Source organism: Watersipora subatra, chromosome 7 (genome assembly GCF_963576615.1).
Source record: "Watersipora subatra chromosome 7, tzWatSuba1.1, whole genome shotgun sequence".
NCBI classification, from domain to species: domain Eukaryota; kingdom Metazoa; phylum Bryozoa; class Gymnolaemata; order Cheilostomatida; family Watersiporidae; genus Watersipora; species Watersipora subatra.
The window spans coordinates 55,640,751-55,659,428 of NC_088714.1; the positions used below are offsets into that span (position 1 = coordinate 55,640,751).

Sequence of the window (18,678 nt, forward strand, 5' to 3'; positions counted from 1 at the left end):
AGCTGAGTGAACATGCACGACTCTTTGAATATGAAGTGGAGTGTTTATGAACCAACACTTTCCAATATTATACTAAATTCTGTAATTTATGCCACCAGAAAAAAATTACTTCATATTTATAAACCTGTTATAAACTATTATATATTATAACAATATAATATTATATGCATAATATATAATATTACAATTTATGTAATGTTTATAACTATTATAAACTCTATTATTAACCTTAACTTTTCATGCAAAATTAAGAGGCAAACATGAGCCAGATTAGTTTGTAGGTTATTATTATGTGACTGAGTATAACATAAATGGAGTAACAGCGGTGGGTAAGATCATTACTCTGACGGTCAAGGAAATGACAACTCCAAGAACCTCTTGTTGCCTTTGTTACATTATTTTAGACCACTGACACACGCATTCTCTGTTTTCTGTAGAAAAGTTTTAAATACCTGAACTTAGCTCTGACCTGACAAAGGAACCTCATCCTTTTCACAACATGTAGTTTGTGCATGTCACAGACAACCCTAAAGAGTTTGTAAAGCCGTACAAGTGAAGGAGTAGACGACACCAAACAAAGTCAATAGCAGATAGTAAACAATATCAAAAATATATTCTCTTCTTTATCATGCTGATTAAAATCTTGGTAAAATTTAAAGTAAATTACAATCTTTTTTAAAATTATTGTGATTGAAGCATAAATAGATTAAAATGAATAACAGGCAGAAATGACCGAGCATCCTGGATGATAGTAGCTGATTGTGATTAATGAAAATACAAAAGTTCCCAACGACAAAATTGTAAATACCACAACTATTCTAAACCAGCATAAGTATCATTTCCTAAAGTAGAGATTGCTTCGCACCAAAAATAATAAAACGTTACAATATATAATTTTGGCAAATCCTAAAGTAAATTCAAAGCCACTCCTTTATGGCTAAGACAAAACTATTCATTTGAGCACATTTTTGATAGAGAACCCAACCAAGCAATATACAGTGATAGAGTAGACAACTCCAAATTTAAGGCTTTTGATAAAACTGACTAAAAATTATGGAGTAGAGTAAACAGGTTGAACCAACAGTCACACAGAAATGCTAAATAAAAAAATAAAATTGGAGTTGTCTACACTCACCAATGCCTTTGACCTTCACAGCATAATGACATGTTAGAGTGAGATTCTTGCGAATGACTAAATGTAAAATCATGTTCACCACTTTTTAAAATGATCTACCAGCCAGAAGATGATGACATACATTATATTCCTGTCACCAAGGCTATAAGGCCTTAGGATTGATGCTGAGCAATCATCGTACATCGCTCGAGGCCTTCTCTGTGCTCCGCCTCACCATCGTTTGGTCTCATATACCGGATACACAACGTGTAGACTGGGAATGTGGCAGCATTCGTTACAAAGGCTCTCGTCAAAGTAGGGCTCAGCCCTCGAAAGAACACCGAGTAACCATCTTGAGCTACTGAGTGTCTGATGCAATCTATATACCCAGAGTATTTGTAGTGAAATTTTCCATCGACGTAAAGGCCATCTTTTTGTATTCTCGTTTTGAGCACATCAATTGGATAATTGGAAAACCAAGAAGAGCAACCGGCCACGCCTCCCGCCATAAGCAGCACGTATGTTGGGCTATCTTTAGAGCCGTTTGGACTGAACAAACGACAAAGATACTCGTAAGTAGCGAAATAGACACCAAACGCTGGCAGCTCCCGTAGAGTCGTGGCGGTAAGCCCTCTGTATATGCCTCGAATGCCTTCAGCTTGGTAAATCTTTCTTCCGCAGTCGAGAGCAGAAGTATATACCTTTTTGTTAATGTGCCTTTCACCTTCACCCTGTGACTGCATACGTATCTTTACCAACTCCATGGGACTGGTTATCCAGCACTGAGAGAGACCTGCAGTACAAATCCATTATGTTCATCAATTGTCTCTCAGCTGACTCTAGTTCATACTCAATGCTAGATGCTAATTGGCTTGAAATGTTCGTGCAATGTGTAGACAATTTCTATTTTAGTTGAAGATGGTTGGCAAGACAATACAGACAATAGATAAAGTAGACACCCCAATAAAGTAAACCTTTGACCTAAATTCTATTGAACATAAAGAATTTGTGTAATTACTTTGCTTCATACTATATGTACGTAAGAAATTCATATAACGTAAAGTGTCAAGTTGGTACAAGTTCTCAAATTCGATTTTAATAACGAGAGTGCCATAGCTAGCCTGAAAAAAGTATCATTTTCTGCATTGCTCCACTTGGAAAACAAAGCGATGTAAAATTACCATATTCGCAAACCCTAAACCAATTATAAGTGATACGGATAAAAGAAAAAGTTATTAATACAGATCAATAATATCGATGTTACTGCATAATCATCAAATTTAAAAGTTACGATCATTTTTTTCTAATTTGGAAAGACCGAAGAGATGAGTTTGGAAAGATCTTCAAACAGATTAAGTTATTAACATGTATTTTACGCTTCGTATAACATAACATTCTAGGCCTGCAACATAAACGTTCTCAAAACCGATTATATCTGTTGTAGTGGCGTCTGCTGTACGACATCAAAATTCCTGTACGTGCCAGTTTGAGCTCTGCTACCAATCTTAGATAAAAGTGGAACGAGACACGAGACATATCGAGTATGAACCTGTCTCATCCCGGATCGATCTCGTCCCGACCTAACTATTGCCAAACTCGAGACAGGAAATAGAACTAAAGAGCCTGCGAACGACTGTTAAAACATGGCTGCAGAAGAAAAAAAAAGTTGCCGGAAATAAAGTAAGACCTATTTGATAGATGGTAAAAATATACATGTACAAAGCAATATGTTTATAATAATTATTATCAATCAAGATTAAAATTCTTAGAAATATATAACTTCGCTATTCTAGAGCAGTTTGTGTCACTTTTGTTTACAAAAAATACATGCATATCGCTCTGAAAATGTTGTATTTAAATCGTTTACACCAGGTGAAAATTCAATTTAAAAAGAGGTTTATCAATTCCATATACCAAGCGCGCTAGTCCTTGCGTAGTGAAATCATCACCAAATGCTCATTATTTTACTGTCTCGTGTCTCGAATTTTTACAAGACAGTGTCTCGAGTCTCGTCTCGAACTTAAAAACCTGTCTCATTCCGCCTCTAATCTTAGATACAACACACCCGCAAATAAATTCATCAAACTAGATATCAGAAGACAACTCCTAATGCAAACACTCAGTTCAGTTGGCAGCTTATATATATATATATATATATATATATAAGCTGCCAAGTATATATATATATATATATATATATATATATATATATATATATATATATATATGCAGCAGAACCCATTACATACAGCACTAGTAGACATCTTTTAAACAAATTGGCTTTCTCACTCATTTCGCCAGCATTTTTAATCACTGATTCCGACAGATTTTCCAAACAAGTTCAACTTAGACTGTGATCTAACCACTGTTTTGAATCTTCAGCATGAGATAAGCGAGGTGTACCAGGTCTTGTTGATTGTACTCAAAGTGAATGAGAGAAGCTGAAAAATGCTAGCCATTAAACTTTATTACTAATGAAGGGCCGATTCTGCTCCATCTCCCTGTTAGTAAGATATCGGGCCATGACTTAAGGCGTGGTCACACGAGCACCGAACCGACGTAGGATTGGTTCGGAGGCTGCTTCGGTTCGTGACATGTCACACGGCATCCGAAGTCACTTCGCTTCCTAGATACCATACGTATAGAGACAGGACACTGATTCATTAGTAGTTTTTATGTATTTGAGTTGAATATTTCTATTGTAAACAAAAAACTTTGAGGAACAATTATATATTATAATTACACAGCAGATTTATCAGAAGACTGTTCAGCTGCTCAAAATAAATCACTCGATACAGAGATTTTGCCAACCCTTTCTATCAACATAATTATATTTTTTTATTAACATATGAATGTTTTTTTATGCTGAGTACATAACAAACAAAAACAGTCTTTATCATAGTACTGTGGTTTCACATAAATAAATCAGTCAACAATACTTCATCAGGATGAATATGACACATTATTTATATTCTATACGAAAGAAAATCACAACCATTCTCTTACATTTATGCAAAACTTAAGTGCAACATCTTACATTTATGCAACACAATCGCAAGCCCGGGTGAACCTTGTTGTAAATTGCTTCATGTTGTTTATTTAACAAAATAAAAGTATCGTCCCATTTCTACTCACACGCACGTAAGGAGAAATGTGACGCGTGCTCGCTAGAATTCTAGAATTTTAACCAGCCAATAAGAGCAAGGGTTCAGCCACGAAATTTCGAGCAGGACCGAAATGGTTCGTTTCGGCCAGAAATGTCTTCGGCTGAACTTTTTACAGCTGAGAGCGACGTCGTTTTGCGTCATTTAATTCGGTTCGGCGCTCGTGTGACCCCCCCCTTAAGTCTATACAGGCAAGGTCTCTAGGGATCATAATGGTCCTTATATGAAAGGCAGGAATAGCAGAGATATGAATGTGGCTAATGTTTGTGGCCTACACTTGCATCATGCTCCAGAAGCTTCTCTCATTGTGGAAATGCATAGTGTTTACACAGACAAACAGACACACAATGACAAAGTAGTATTTATTAATACAGGTACACAAACATTTAGTCACGGCTAAACAACTTCCCTAGAAGTAAGATGAGACAATTGAATTGTTTTTTTTATCAAGACAATTTTTTAGCAATTGTCTAACTTGATGAAAAAATACATTCAATTCAACCATCACATCTTACTTCCAAGGAAGTTGTTTAGCCGTGACTAAATGTTTGTGTCTATATATTAATGAATCCCAGTTTGTCATTGTCTGTCTGTTAGTCTGCGCTATGTGTTTACACATTTTATGCCCAATTTTATCCAAACTTTCACGCGTATGCTTCGTGCTTTCCGCCAGGTCACCAACAATGTTTGGTTTCAAAATTACCAAATCTATGCATCGAATAATCCTCCACAAGACTCGACTATAAAAACACATGACAATGATTCGATCCATCTTCATATTTCGGGTAGCTTCATGAGGGAATGGATTCTATGAAAGCAACCCACCAACCTTTAAGTATAAAAACCCAGTGATACTTGTGTTACAGGTGTCAAAATCTTGCGTAAACTATGTCTATAATATTTGTATTTATTCTTACACACATCGGGTTTAGTGAAACGCGAGATGCATGATGAATTGCGTGACGCTGCGTGAAGGCTAAAATCATGCTAGATCGCCATAAAATTGCTCCCAATGGCTTACCATATGCATTTTAAATAATATCTCAACAAACCAGTAATTTTCTTTCAAAGTTTAAATTATTTTCAAGCTAATACAGGTCGAAATGATTTTCAAGCATGTGTAAATATGACTCCTGAAAATTTCTAATAGATTTTAAAGTGTTTTTAGCTAGTTTTAATACATTTTGAACCAATTTGGACTCTCACATTTTTCTAGTTTGAGGAAAATCTCAAAAAACTAGAAAATACTTTAAAATCTATTAGAAATTGTCAGGAGTAATATTCACACATGCTTAAAAAACACTTTTAGCCTTCACCCAGTGTCACACAATTTTTCACGCATCACGAGTTTTACTAGACCCGTTATTTGGTAGTGAACGGGAAAATGCACCATTGTCTTTGTGTTTTTCATTAGGTCGACGTTGTGCAGTTACTGCGTTAAATAAAACAACCACCATACAAAATATAAATCTGTTAAAATGTTATTGTATATCCGCTGGTCCAAATATTAGACTTTGGTGATGCTTTTCCAAATAAGATTATAACAGTAATTATGGCTGTACATCATATTAAATAATATATATAATTGGTTTTGCGTACAAATATGAAGAAATTATTGCAATGCATTTAAAAACTTTTCAAGTCCACACAAACGATAAAATCAATTTTTACTTTATTTATCAATATTTTATAATATTGAGCATGAATTGCTCAAACATTGACAAACATCATTTTTATTCCGTGACACCAACGTACTACATCCATTATTGTATGTTTCTGTTTATAAACGTTCTGTTACTACAACCTTCAATTCACTATCCCAACTCCTCAATACTATTAGATTGCCAACTTTTAAAACACATCCGTTCAACTCACTCAATAATTCATGATTTCTGTCTTTTTGCATGTAGCAAAAAACATTATTTCGTTGATGGCTACCAGTGCCAATAAAAAGCTACATGTACATATTTTCTGCACATGTCAAGTATTGACAGCAAAACCTGCTGCAAAGTGGCCCTGTAAAATGGCAGCAACAGTTATTTTTTGTGTGGTCTATTTATTGACAGCGAACTCGTACAGCCATATGGGAACACTACGATGAATACCCTCTAGTATTTATGCATTCATCAATGATGCTACAACTGAGGCGGTGAACCGCGCTGGTCTAATGAATATCTTATATAACAGAGTGCATTGCTCAATGATTCACAATGAAGTAAGTCAATAGAAATTGATTCACGCTCAGTTGTGATGCAATAGTGCGTGTGTAGGCTGATAATGAACAAACATTAAATGTATGTCATACTACACACAACAACACGCGGCGTGTAAATGTATATTAGTAAGCTCTGAAACAAGAGGAAGTGCGCTTTACAAGACTGCGTATTGACCCGTATATTTAGTAGAAAGACTGGGTATTTTCCATACAGCAAAGCGTGCGGTTCTTGTAATGATTCAAGTATGTAAACATCATTAAATTACCGCTAGCTTAAAATAGCCTTGAGGGAGATGAGATTATGCACAGACATAGCCGCTCATTACCGTTACCAAAATAAACATGTGATACAAGGTTTAATGATGAGCTTACAAACATGTAGTAGATTGTATCAGAAAGTATCCTATTTGTTCTAGTACTTGAGATTGTTTTTTATGTTTGAGGTGATCTGACCAGGATGTTTCAAGATTAAGATTCTCGCAAAACCTCATCGCAATTAAGAAAAAGAAAAGATGTGTGAAATGATGTCACTGAGTTGTTATTGTTATAATAGTTGATATCGGCTATTGCATTGAAACCGCAATGTTACGAGTCTCTATTCTGTCGGTCTCTTGGCAACTATACACATAATAATCGTACTTTCGCTTGATCTGAGCATTTTAACCGCAACCAAGAGGCCTTGAAATCTTGAAGCATCCTGACAATCAGACCACTTCAAACATCAAAATGATAGAAAAATACTGATACTTTCTGATAAAATTTACTAAAATTTTGTGAATGTTCATCTTTAATAGCAGAAATCTACATGTCCAACAATATAATACACACACGCACACACACACGCACACTATGAATGTTTATGATATAGCATGACTCAGACTTTATTAACAACTAGTTTCCACTGAATCTATAGAAAAGGCAAATACATAATTGTAGGGCTTTTTTGGAATAATTCCATGACTGGTCAGTGTAATTTAGTATTTCTATAAAGATCCGCCCTTTACTCACAAATTAAACTAAAAACGCATTGCGCAGAAATAGCATGTGTGGCAATATAAACTGACAAATAGCCAAGTTCATTGACAAACAGGATACTCCCGATACCAAGTTTAATATGGACATGTCCATAAATAATAATTTGACATTTAGAGTTACAGTATTTGAAGCCACTAAGCATGCACATTTGCTCCCATTATAAAATTTTTTGAATTAATCGATGCAGTACTTTCTTGGCTTTCAGATAATATAAAATTTACTGCCTTCAAAATATTGGTTCCGGAGCTATGAGGTGCAACATGCGTAAATGATGGGACATCACAAAATGTCCTATCATTTTCCCATCATGTAATGTTTTTTTTATAGTTCATTTGCAATAATTTCCGATAAAAACAATTTTTTGATAAATAATTTTTATTCCTTGAGGTAGTTCAAGAAACTAAAAGTGTAAACATTATACTTGGCTCTAATTGCCTTAGCTAATGAGAGATAAGCATTATGACAGTACTCCAACTGAACGCAGACACGTACCTGTATATGTAGTTGCCATTACTCAAGCGTAAATAACATGAAAATGTAAATGATGCTTCTCGCAGCAGCGTCAAATGTAAGCATGAACTTCCCTATCCTCCGTGTCACCCCTTCAATCAAAGGCCATGCTGCCAATATGTACACTAAACATTGAAGCTCACAAGTTTCTTACCGGCTGCGGTTCCCGCCAGAAAATGGGAGGTCAGCGAGTCATCCATTCTCCGGAGAATGTTACCCTGTACTCCAAACACAACCGCATTTATGAGAGTCAGAGAGTAGAGGGGGCTGCTTACTCCTTTGTATAGCCCCTTGGGGCCTTCTTTACGGATGGTCGTCCGGAAGCAGTCAAGGGCATTGCGGTAGAGTGGGTTCTTACTACTCTGCCCCTGCAGCCGAACCTAAAAAAAACTCAGGCTATTTCATAGATATAAATTTATGGCAGTTCCATGGTTATATAGATCTCAACACATTTAACCCCGGTAACTAGTTCAACTGAACTAATAGGCTCCCTCAGGAAGTCAATGATTTGAGAACAGATTAATATGATTGCTTTGAGAGTCAACTAGCAGCGCGTGCCACAAAAACTCACAAGGCATGAGCTACTTTTAAATGAGCCAATGAAAACGAAATAAAACTATTCCTATTACAAGCATTAGATGTCACAAGCCGATCCGCCTGTTTCCGTTCACAGAGTTGTAGTGTTACAATTTTTACTGTTTTTCTCAGCAACCAGAAATCGTGTTTTTGAGCTTGAATACGAATGAAAATGGCAAGAGCTGCTAGAAAAATACAGTGAAACATGGATAACTCGCCCTCGGATATAGCGAACACATGGTTAACTCGACTGGATTTGCTTGGTCCGTTCCCACGCAATGATAAATGGCTCTATATAACTCGAACTCAACACTGTTAATTCGAACTGTTTTTTGCCCAACGGCTACCAAAACGGTTGCTATCGCTTTAGAAAATCACTTTATTTCGAGCCATAGAGGTAAACCTGAACTTTTCGTAATTCATAAGCGTCGTTACTACCTCCATCGGCAAAATATTTTTGTCAACGACTGTTCTAAAGGTTTGGTGAAATTTGATTTATACGTACTACTATACGATGAATAGCACGGGCTAGCCGGGTCACAGGCGCAAGTATTTTCGCCACGCACATACAAAACAAAAACAGCATGTTGTTTTTGTTTTGTATTTGCGTGGCGAAAATCCTTGAGTGCGTGACCCGGCTAGCCCGTGACGAATAGTTTTCCGACGTGGATTCCGAGTTGAATCAACGTCGGAATGTTGAATGTTTAAAACGTCTTAAAAATTGTAATTAAACGTATACGCCGTCTTAGCTAAAAAAAACTATTCATCGTTTGACCTAAACACAGAATACGTGTGTACATTCAATAAGTATCCATTCAAAAAGCGTTAGTGATATACAATGTACCGTTAAACCTCGTAAAACTTTTAATTGAACTGCCTCGGAGTGTTGCTCTTAACGAATCCCAGGTAAAGTAAAGTAATCTTTGGATAAACTTCAAGAAAAATCGGCAAAATTGATCGTGGGTAAAACGCTCAAAAGAAAAAGATGTCTTTTCTTTTGAGCATTTCAGCAACGATCAAGTTTTGCCAATGTCAATCTAAAAAACGTCCTGGCAATAACATCACCTCAAACAACAAACCAATCTCAAGTGATAGAAAAATCTCTATACTTTTTGATAAAAAACGTTTTAAACTTTACATTAAAGCATTTAATTTGAAACAAGCCATTTGTGCTTTTGATTTATATTATAGTTTGTATATGTTCATGTATCTACTAATAAATAAGTAAATACATGGACTTGTGACAGTGCTCTGATAACTTGAACACTCTGATAATTCGAACACTTTTGCTCGGTCCCTTGAAGTTTGAGTTATCCGAGTTTCACTGTACTTTCATATTTCACACTTCATAGCTCACTAATCGCGTACTTGTTTGGCGGCAAGTAGAATGGTGGGTTGCTTCATGAATGTTCTAGAACAACTTCTTACATTGCGCACCAGTGTAGCTAGAGCCATGCAACATTAGCATAATAGTTTCCAAGACTTCTGTCCGACTTTAACTGGGAATGTATTTTGTGAACTCCGCAAAGACGGGAGATAACGCAGCTGATCTTGTTTCAAACAAACTATGGTTTCCAATGGCCTTGACGAACCAATGAACCCATATGCACCAGTTAAAACATGAAACTGAAAATAGCACATGACCGAATGGCGAGTGCCAATCCTTCAGCGAATTGAGAAACTAACCAATGAAACTGCCATGCATGAATGCGGATATCCGAAACCATTATCTGATGATCATAGAGTCAAAAGGAGGACAGTTGCACTAACTTGAATGCTATGATAACAACCCCAACTTACAAAGTTATGACATAATGAAATGTTTACCACAATGTGGCCCAATTCTTCTCACATGAGTGAAATGCTCTTTCATCATCTAGTAATCTACTGGAGTAGTAAACAAAAAGTGTGATGCAACACAGCCCAGAGTGGCCACTGATAGGACCGCTCTACATAGCTGTTATCTCTCATTCCAATAATATCTCATGTGATAAACTGGAGTGTAGAGTAAAGTACTCACCTTGACCGTGTCAAAAGGATGGCCTACGAAAACTCCAGCAACCCCTAAAATATAGATATCAGCATTTACTAGACAGGACTGTAACTCGACCGGTTACTCGCCTAAAGACTGGTTCACACTGACGATTATGATACACTGAGTTTCACACTACTGAGGAATCTTAACACCTATGGTGAAGAGGAAATTGTACCAACACAATTAATACCCCGTACTTAAGTACAATGACCGAATATATGCTGTCTTGGGACAATAGTACCAAAGCACTGAGATTGGCAGAGTTCCAATAAACATATGGGGGGGCCGTAGCTTGAAACCTTGTATGGAAAAGAGAAGCGTAGGACATAAACTTGGCACATATTCTTCACAAAACAAAAACTATTCAATTATTTCACATATTTAGGTCAACATATTGCGCCAAAAACAGCTGATGAATGGATGTGATAAGAATTGAACTATGGTACATATGCTTAGTCATAAAATACTTGTAAACCATCCTCCTCAGCTAGGCGCAAAGATTTCCGCATAGAAATCACAAGTAATTTTGGAAATCATCTAATTTTTCTATGCAATTCTCTAAGCAATTCACCATTTTATAATTACACTAGGAAAAAAATTAACAGATTGGCAGTGTATGTCTTGAACAGTTTTTCATCCTCTACATAAGCCTACCTATATGCTGCTGGCCATCTCCTTGCATAGCAGCATTCCATCTAAGCATTTGATAAACATAAGTCGCTGCATACCGAAAAAGCTGGAGGTCATGAACAGGATATGTTACGTAAGACAATATTTGAGTTTGAGAACATAAATCTGGACTATAATAGACTTATGCTTGTCATATTATCAATATTAATATGTTCTCACTTGACCAACCATTTATAAGTGCTGTTCACAGCAATTGCGCAGGTAATTGCCATTACTTATTAGATGATTGAAAGCCTACCTGCTAAACAGCCTGCTACGAAATCAGCGGAGTGGTCCATTCACTGTAGTTTACTCAACACTGCATGCTATTTAAATAGCAAATCACTCACAATTGGGCTTTTCTTCTTATCGGTGCAACCTGTGACCTGTGTTGAACCTTTACCTGCAGAAGGCATTCATTGTATGACCTAATATCACCTATTGAACTATAGGAGTTAGGCTTGGATAGCTACTATAACAGCTTGCAGTTATGCAACAATGTAATTGGATTAGCTAAGAACACAAGCTTTAGAAAAGAGTAAAATGAAACCTGTAGCAGGGGTGAAAGCATATAGAAAGTATATACAGGGCCGTATTGTTCTATGAGGCAGCCTCTGCTGTGCAGAGGCAAAATTTCAGCACCCAGAACGACCAAACGGTATTTTCTTGTTGTTTAGTGTAGACAATGTTCGGACGAAAGGTGCGAACATAGCGTGCAGAGCCCGTTTTCAGGATATTACTAGTGGTTGCAAATCCAGCGAATCCGTTTTGACACCATTTTTTTACTGCTGCGAAGGGAACGGAAAACAGACGTTTCGGTTTTGTCTGTTCTGGATTCACATATTTAATAATAACGATTAGGTTTAAATGTGCTAGACGCTGTTGAACTGAAGAAGAGTTTTGATTTTGACGACTACCATAAATTCTGGTCTTCAAAACATCTACTTCCACTTAAGATGAATATTTTGATAGTTATGGGAAACCAATTACTTGCGGGATCCTGTAGAGTAATTCATTGTTGGCTTTACTAGCCTTATTGCAGTTTTACGAAATATTCTGACGATAGTGGATAGTCACTGGGCTGATTAAAATTAGCAAATGATATTTAAAATGTTTTCTTTATTATTAATGTTATATCGACGCTGTGCGAAGCAGACGTGTTTAGAACTATCTTGAAACTTTCAAGAAAAAAATGATTTTGCCGCGAGCTTTCTTCCTATTGTTCATATATCGAGTATGCTTGCTAATCTTTTTCACACTATTTTTTACATGAAAACATCTACTTCATTGCAAAAAAATAAATTCAGGATTTTCTGAGGCTGCATACACGTAACAGCTAATTTAAACTTTTCGTAATTTTGTGTCTTTTTTAATATGTGCTTGACAAGCTCTAGTCACATATTATATGTCTATAATTTGTTTGTTTAGTGAGCTATGTTATTATCTATATTTGCATGGAAATATTTATTGCATAGTTTTTATTTTACGCTCACTCGTTGAACCTGTTTATCCATGGGTTAGGGTAGTACCATCAGCACCAAACCTGATCACCCAAGGCGTGAGAAGAATCTCCAACTTTGTTAAATTCTAAGTCCACCATCTTCAAATTTAAATAATCTTTAGGAAAGAACTCTGATATCACATTGAACTTTGAGTCACTCAGTGACTGGTGCTCTTATTATAGATCTAGATAGCTTAAGTTAGTTTCATTGTTCTACCATTATTTCTTCTCAGCAGAATCACAAACCTTCTAATATTCAATTTTAAATAATCTTTAGTCTTTTATTTATAGATTTGCTGTTTAGAGTTTATTATCAAATCTTAATCAATAGTCATAATATTTTTCTTTTTTACCCCTGGCACAAGTTTACATCCCACATGCCATGTATTTAATAATTCGTATGGAAGGCGATACACAGCAATCTTCATGATCTTTGAGAAATCTTTTTAGTATTATGCTTGCTTGTATAAGTTGCAATAATACAATTAAAACTGCTCTCAAATAGGGTTTCTTGTGTGTGTTCTGTAAATTTTATTCGATATTCGGGAGGGCGTTGCACACCTCTCGAACCCACCCCGCCAGCCGCTCGGGCCTACAGCCCTCACAAACCGCCTAAGGGGCTACTCAAGATATTGGCAGAGGCCCCTAAAAATGAACAATACAGCCCTGAACATATATACCGGTATATATACACATGCAGACCTTCCAAAACATCTCCCTATGTCTTTGATCCGGTGATTTAAGGAAGGGATTTTTATGAAAATTAGATATTATAAAGGTGATAGCCCATCCGAGATGTTTCAACAGTCTGTCCAAAAGTTTAGTGAAAGATACATCACAGAGCATCTTTCAAACTCTTTCACAATCTGAGACATCACAGAGTAATGTTCAGCCCTGCTGGTGTCAAACAATGTCAATTAAACAAAGATTGAATTTCACTCTTTGAGGTTATGCTGATCAAGTATATGCTAAGATAAGCTAAATAAAAAAGTAATCATGTCAAGAAAAACCATCATAGACAGAGCATTTAAAACTGACCGTGTAAAAAAGACCTAAGCTCCAATCACATACCTCGCTCGACATAGAAATAAGAATATTTCGTTGATTATTAAGATTATGTTCTGCATAGTGTTTTTGCTTTACATACTACGGTATACCATACCTGCTAGTTATAACAACAACTATCATCAAACCTGTAATTAAGTTGAATATGACTTTCATCGTTTGTATCCGCGACCATTACTCCATAAGTTATACCAGTGGGAGCACATACAAACGATGAAAACCATCTTCAAAATACATACTGGAGATACATTAATAAAGCAAGTATGAACAGCAAAAATTTAGTTTTACTATATGGTAGACCTACCAATAGTTTCGCCAACCAATATGACAGTGTCCGCGTTGTAACGTTCAACGCTCAGCGCTATTGCAGAACATGTGGCTTGGTTTCCTTCCCGTCTTTGTATAGTGTTTGTGAAAATTGTGAATCTCTAAGCCCTAGCAACTAACCGCAAACGTTGTGCAACACCGATGACGGACCGCGACACCGTAAAACAATAAACTAGCGCACTTGATCTAGCGAGCGCAATAACAATTGTTTTATATATTTGCCGAACCTCGCTTGTTTGCTTGTTATGTATACATTTTTGCATTGTTCCACGTCCAAGCGGCATTACTTGTTACCAATTACAAATATAAGGAAGAGCTAGTACAATAAACTATGCACAAGCTATATTAGTCAATTTGTTTTAGTCGAAATGTGGACAATTAACGAGAATTGCACATCTTCAGGCTATTGACGCAAACATCCACTTGCATAAAATTTATTCATATTTTGAAGAATACTCGAAATAGTATTTTATCACGATGACACGAATACATCAATTTGGTTTTTGTTAGGTTATGTGATGTCTATCAGATTGGTCCTCTTACAATCTTGCAATACCTGACCTGTGTTTCTCAAAATTGTGCCACATATAACGTCAGCGTCATAACTTGTAGATAGCTGTTGTATGAAGTTTGTTGTTGAATTCGTACAAAACAAGCTACTGCTAGACCACGAGTGTCATGCATACGTGGACGAACTCTTGCCAAAGCTATTAAAGCGTATTCTTACGCAAGACTCACATCTCGTTCCTCCCCAATAACTGATAAGAATAAAGCAGTTATTATCTCTACTAAAAAACATAGCCCAAAGTAACAAGCTAAAACAGAGATAATTGCATGAAAAAAAATATAACAACATCTCATTGTATTATTACGACATAAACTAAAAACTAACATTTTAAAACAAGATACTCTTGTTTAACTAAAACTTTCTAAAGATAAAACACAACATAATTTTACACCTGCGATACACTTGATATCTGGGGCCATTTGACCAGCTAGTGTTGTATAAATGAATGAACTTACGTGTATTGATCCGAAAAAGAGCGTCCGTCGTTCATTACACTTCTTTATATCCTCCCCCATATTATCTTATACTACCTAATCTATTAGCTTTACCCACTAGCCTTATTCGCTAGCTTTATCCCGCTTTATTCACTCACCGTAATTGCCAAGACCGCCTATACTGCTTGTGAGCCAAGACCACCTGTGAGCTCAGAGGCCAATATAGCCTGAGCCTAGCAAATCCTATAATACAACAGCTAGGACATATCATAATCATTGAAACGTACCGGTGACCGTCTAATGAGCCCAGAGCGCTTGATAACGCCCTCAACGTGCTAAATTCCGGGCAGCGAACACAACACGGTAAGGTCAACAAAATCAGTGCCCAACTGTCTGGGATTTGCACATCCACAACATGTGGCTCAATCTGTGTTTTCTTATGGAATATGCTTGCTCTCAGTTTTTGATATTCATCACAGCCTTGTTCCTCTTTAACTGTCTTACTAAACCCAATGCTTTACTGTCGTGACATAATATGTGACCACGATCAGTGGATATCATATATGACCTATTATTATACAAGTCTGAAATAAGATCCGAAGTCCAATCACCTCTAGCAGTCTTAAAATGGCAAGCCTGGCCTTCAATCAAATGTTTTTGGTCTGGTCTACTATGAGCATCAGGATATAACTCAATTTTACTCTGATGGTCACCTAACAAGTGCCTGACCACAGCTAAGTCATACCTTCTGACTAGATACTTACTCTGAGGAGCTGAAGACGCATCAATCAACTTCCTACCCCGAAGCATCTCAGCAGGAGATGGCAGTTTATCAGCTATGGGTGTACTGAGTATGGGTGTCAATCTAGTCAGCAAGTCTTTACCCTTTTTAGCACAACCTTTCAACATAGACTCGACCATCCCTACAGTTCTTTCTGCTTGGCCATTGCCTCATGCAAAGGTGAGCTGGTGGTGTGTCTGCCACTCATTGTGTCTGACACACACACTGGTGGTGTGTCTGAACTGCTTGAACTCCGCATTTGCCAACTATGGTCCATTGTCTGACAAGCTTTTTTGGTAGATCAAAATCCCTGAACACCTCAGCACAAACTGATGATTGCCAAACTACCTGTGCCTTGTTCCAACGGTTTCATGATTGGCAACTTGGTGAGATAATCAACTACCAAGAGATAATCATCACCTACAATTGAAAACAAATTGACTCTTAAAACTTGAAATGGCTAAGCAGGGATAGCCATCAGCAGCAATGGCTCCTTCTTTCATTTATTTCATTTCCTCACTAGATAGACATCTGTCTTCAATTATTTTTCAACCCTGGCCAAAACAAGAGTTTGAAGCCCTTGGTAATGGTTTGGCTACGCCTTGATATGCATGTACAATGAGTCCATAACTTCACTATCTAGTGATGTTAGAATCACGAGGCTTGCATAATAGAAAACCACTCCTACTATTGAAAGCTGATCTTGAAGAGCTCAATAAGTGGATGGCTTTACTCGCCCACAACTTTTTGCAAGCGGACCACCCATTTGTGATATAATTCATCGCTACATCTAATTCTTCATTCTCTTTTCTAATATTTATAAGCTTGTCCATCCCCTTCTCAGACCTAAGAGCAAACCAACAGCAAATGGTCAGAACCCAAATCTTCAAAACAGTCAGTGTCAAATGGACAAGACCTGGGTAACATGTCAGCAAGAACAAGTTCATTCTCTGACCAAAACTTGATCTCCAACGGAACCGGATACAACAATAACTTCAAATGCATTGCAGCCCACCTAGGTAACATCCGATTGATTTTCTTCTGAAAAAAGCCAAGCAAAGGCCGATGATCAGTCTCTACCACTACAGCATCTTTCCCAGAGTAATACCTGAAATGCTTGCAAGCGAATAACACAGCTAATAGCTCTTCAATTTGGGAGTACTGCTGCTGACAATCAGTCATTTGTTTTTTCAGCAAACTATACTGGTCTCCGATTGTGAAGAATAACAGGCTCAGTGCTTTGTGAATAACTATCAGCAGACAACACTCTTGGCTGGCCCTCAAAGGTTGCCAATGTAAGATATAGACAAATTGCCTGCCTAATCTTTTGAAAAGCCTTTACCTGATGCTGTTCCCAAAAAAATGGACACCTTCTTCCGCGAACTTGACGAAGCAAATAACTAAGCTCGGACAACTTTGGAACAAACTTTGCAAGATAGTTTACAAAGCCAAGGAAACGCTTTACAGTTTTCTTTCTTTCCGAACTGCCATGCGTTGTACCGAATCCACATTAAAACGAGAAGGGCTAATTTCAGATGAAGACAACTCGTCACCTAAGAAAGATCTGTGTGACTCTCCCAGTACACTTATAGCCTGATTCAATGTTATCTTAGCATGGCTACAGCGCTTTAGGACTCGCTCTAAGATTATGTTGTGTTCAGCTAATGAACTTGCATGAATTGAAATATCATCTATATATACCTTGGCTCTGGTGATCCTAGCCAGAAACTCAACCATCACCCAATAAAATTCCTCTGGCGGTTTGCGTATACCTATGAAGAGCCTCACATATTTGAACTTTCTAAAATAGGTTAAGAAGCATGTGAGCATTGATAAATGCTCATTTAGACTTACTTGATAAAATCCTTGATTAGCGTTTAAAGTACTAAAAAACCGTGAGCCTGATATCTGTCAAAATATCTCTGTCGTTGTGGGTAGCGTGCAAGTTTCTTACTAACTGACTGTTTAGATACTGTGGATCTAAACATATGTGAATGTCTCTTGAAGGTTTGTTCACAATCACAATATGATTTAACCACTGAGTGGGCTCATTGTCTCGCACAATGGCGCCTGATTTCTCTAATTTATGTAACTCTTTTTTCAGTTTACTCCTGATTGCTCGGGAAATATTGCGTCGAGGTATGGTGTTGGGAACATCAGAATCGTTGATCACCAGTTTTACTGTAATTTTCAGATTACCTGGACCATCAAAAGCTTTAGCATACTGTTAGCTCTACCTAAACTAGTCTTACTTTTAACTCGTTGGTTAGCAACAGTTTAACTTCATGACTAACATCCTTGACAAGGCCTGAACTGATACCAAAGATTTAATGGCAGGCATTCCCAATAATGTTGTTACATTATTCCGATCAAGGATGTAAAATTAGTTATTATAGCGAATCCGCTCGGAACAGCCACAGAAAATCTCCCCTCACAACTGTGATCCGATGACCATCAAAACCCGGCAACGCGACTCTCGACCCAGCAACTTTGTTCAAGCCAAGATATATAAATATATTTTACATCATATTTACTTCGGCACCTGCATCTATCTTAACTGGAGTAATTTGGTCACAGATATCAAGATCAATGACCCACTGGTTGGACCTCTTCACACTATCAGAAGAAAAACATCTTTTTTGCCATGCTTAACATAAATACTACCACATACAAAACTGATCTTC

General features: G+C 37.1%; 1 protein-coding gene across 1 annotated transcript; it reads right to left on the minus strand.

Annotated features, from left to right (window-relative positions):
* Positions 1-591: 591 nt before the first annotated feature.
* LOC137401015 (mitochondrial basic amino acids transporter-like) lies at positions 592-14,278 on the minus strand. Its single transcript, XM_068087357.1, has 5 exons — positions 14,189-14,278; positions 11,578-11,721; positions 10,635-10,678; positions 8,193-8,418; positions 592-1,907 (listed from the first exon to the last, which is right to left on the minus strand). The coding sequence occupies exons 2-5, from the start codon at positions 11,615-11,617 to the stop codon at positions 1,288-1,290; spliced, it is 930 nt and encodes a 309-aa protein (XP_067943458.1). The 5' UTR covers positions 11,618-11,721; positions 14,189-14,278; the 3' UTR covers positions 592-1,287.
* Between the last annotated feature and the right edge of the window lie 4,400 nt (positions 14,279-18,678).

What these genes read in the sequence shown, in the direction of transcription:
- LOC137401015 (XM_068087357.1), bottom strand. Translation starts at nt 11,617, where the DNA reads ATGGACCACTCCGCTGATTTCGTAGCAGGCTGTTTAGCAG. An exon ending in CGTAGCAGGCTGTTTAGCAG is followed by an intron (nt 10,679 to 11,577) that starts GTAGGCTTTCAA and finishes TCTATATTTTAG; the next exon opens with GGGTTGCTGGAGTTTTCGTA. An exon ending in TCTGGCGGGAACCGCAGCCG is followed by an intron (nt 1,908 to 8,192) that starts GTAAGAAACTTG and finishes TTTGTACTGCAG; the next exon opens with GTCTCTCTCAGTGCTGGATA.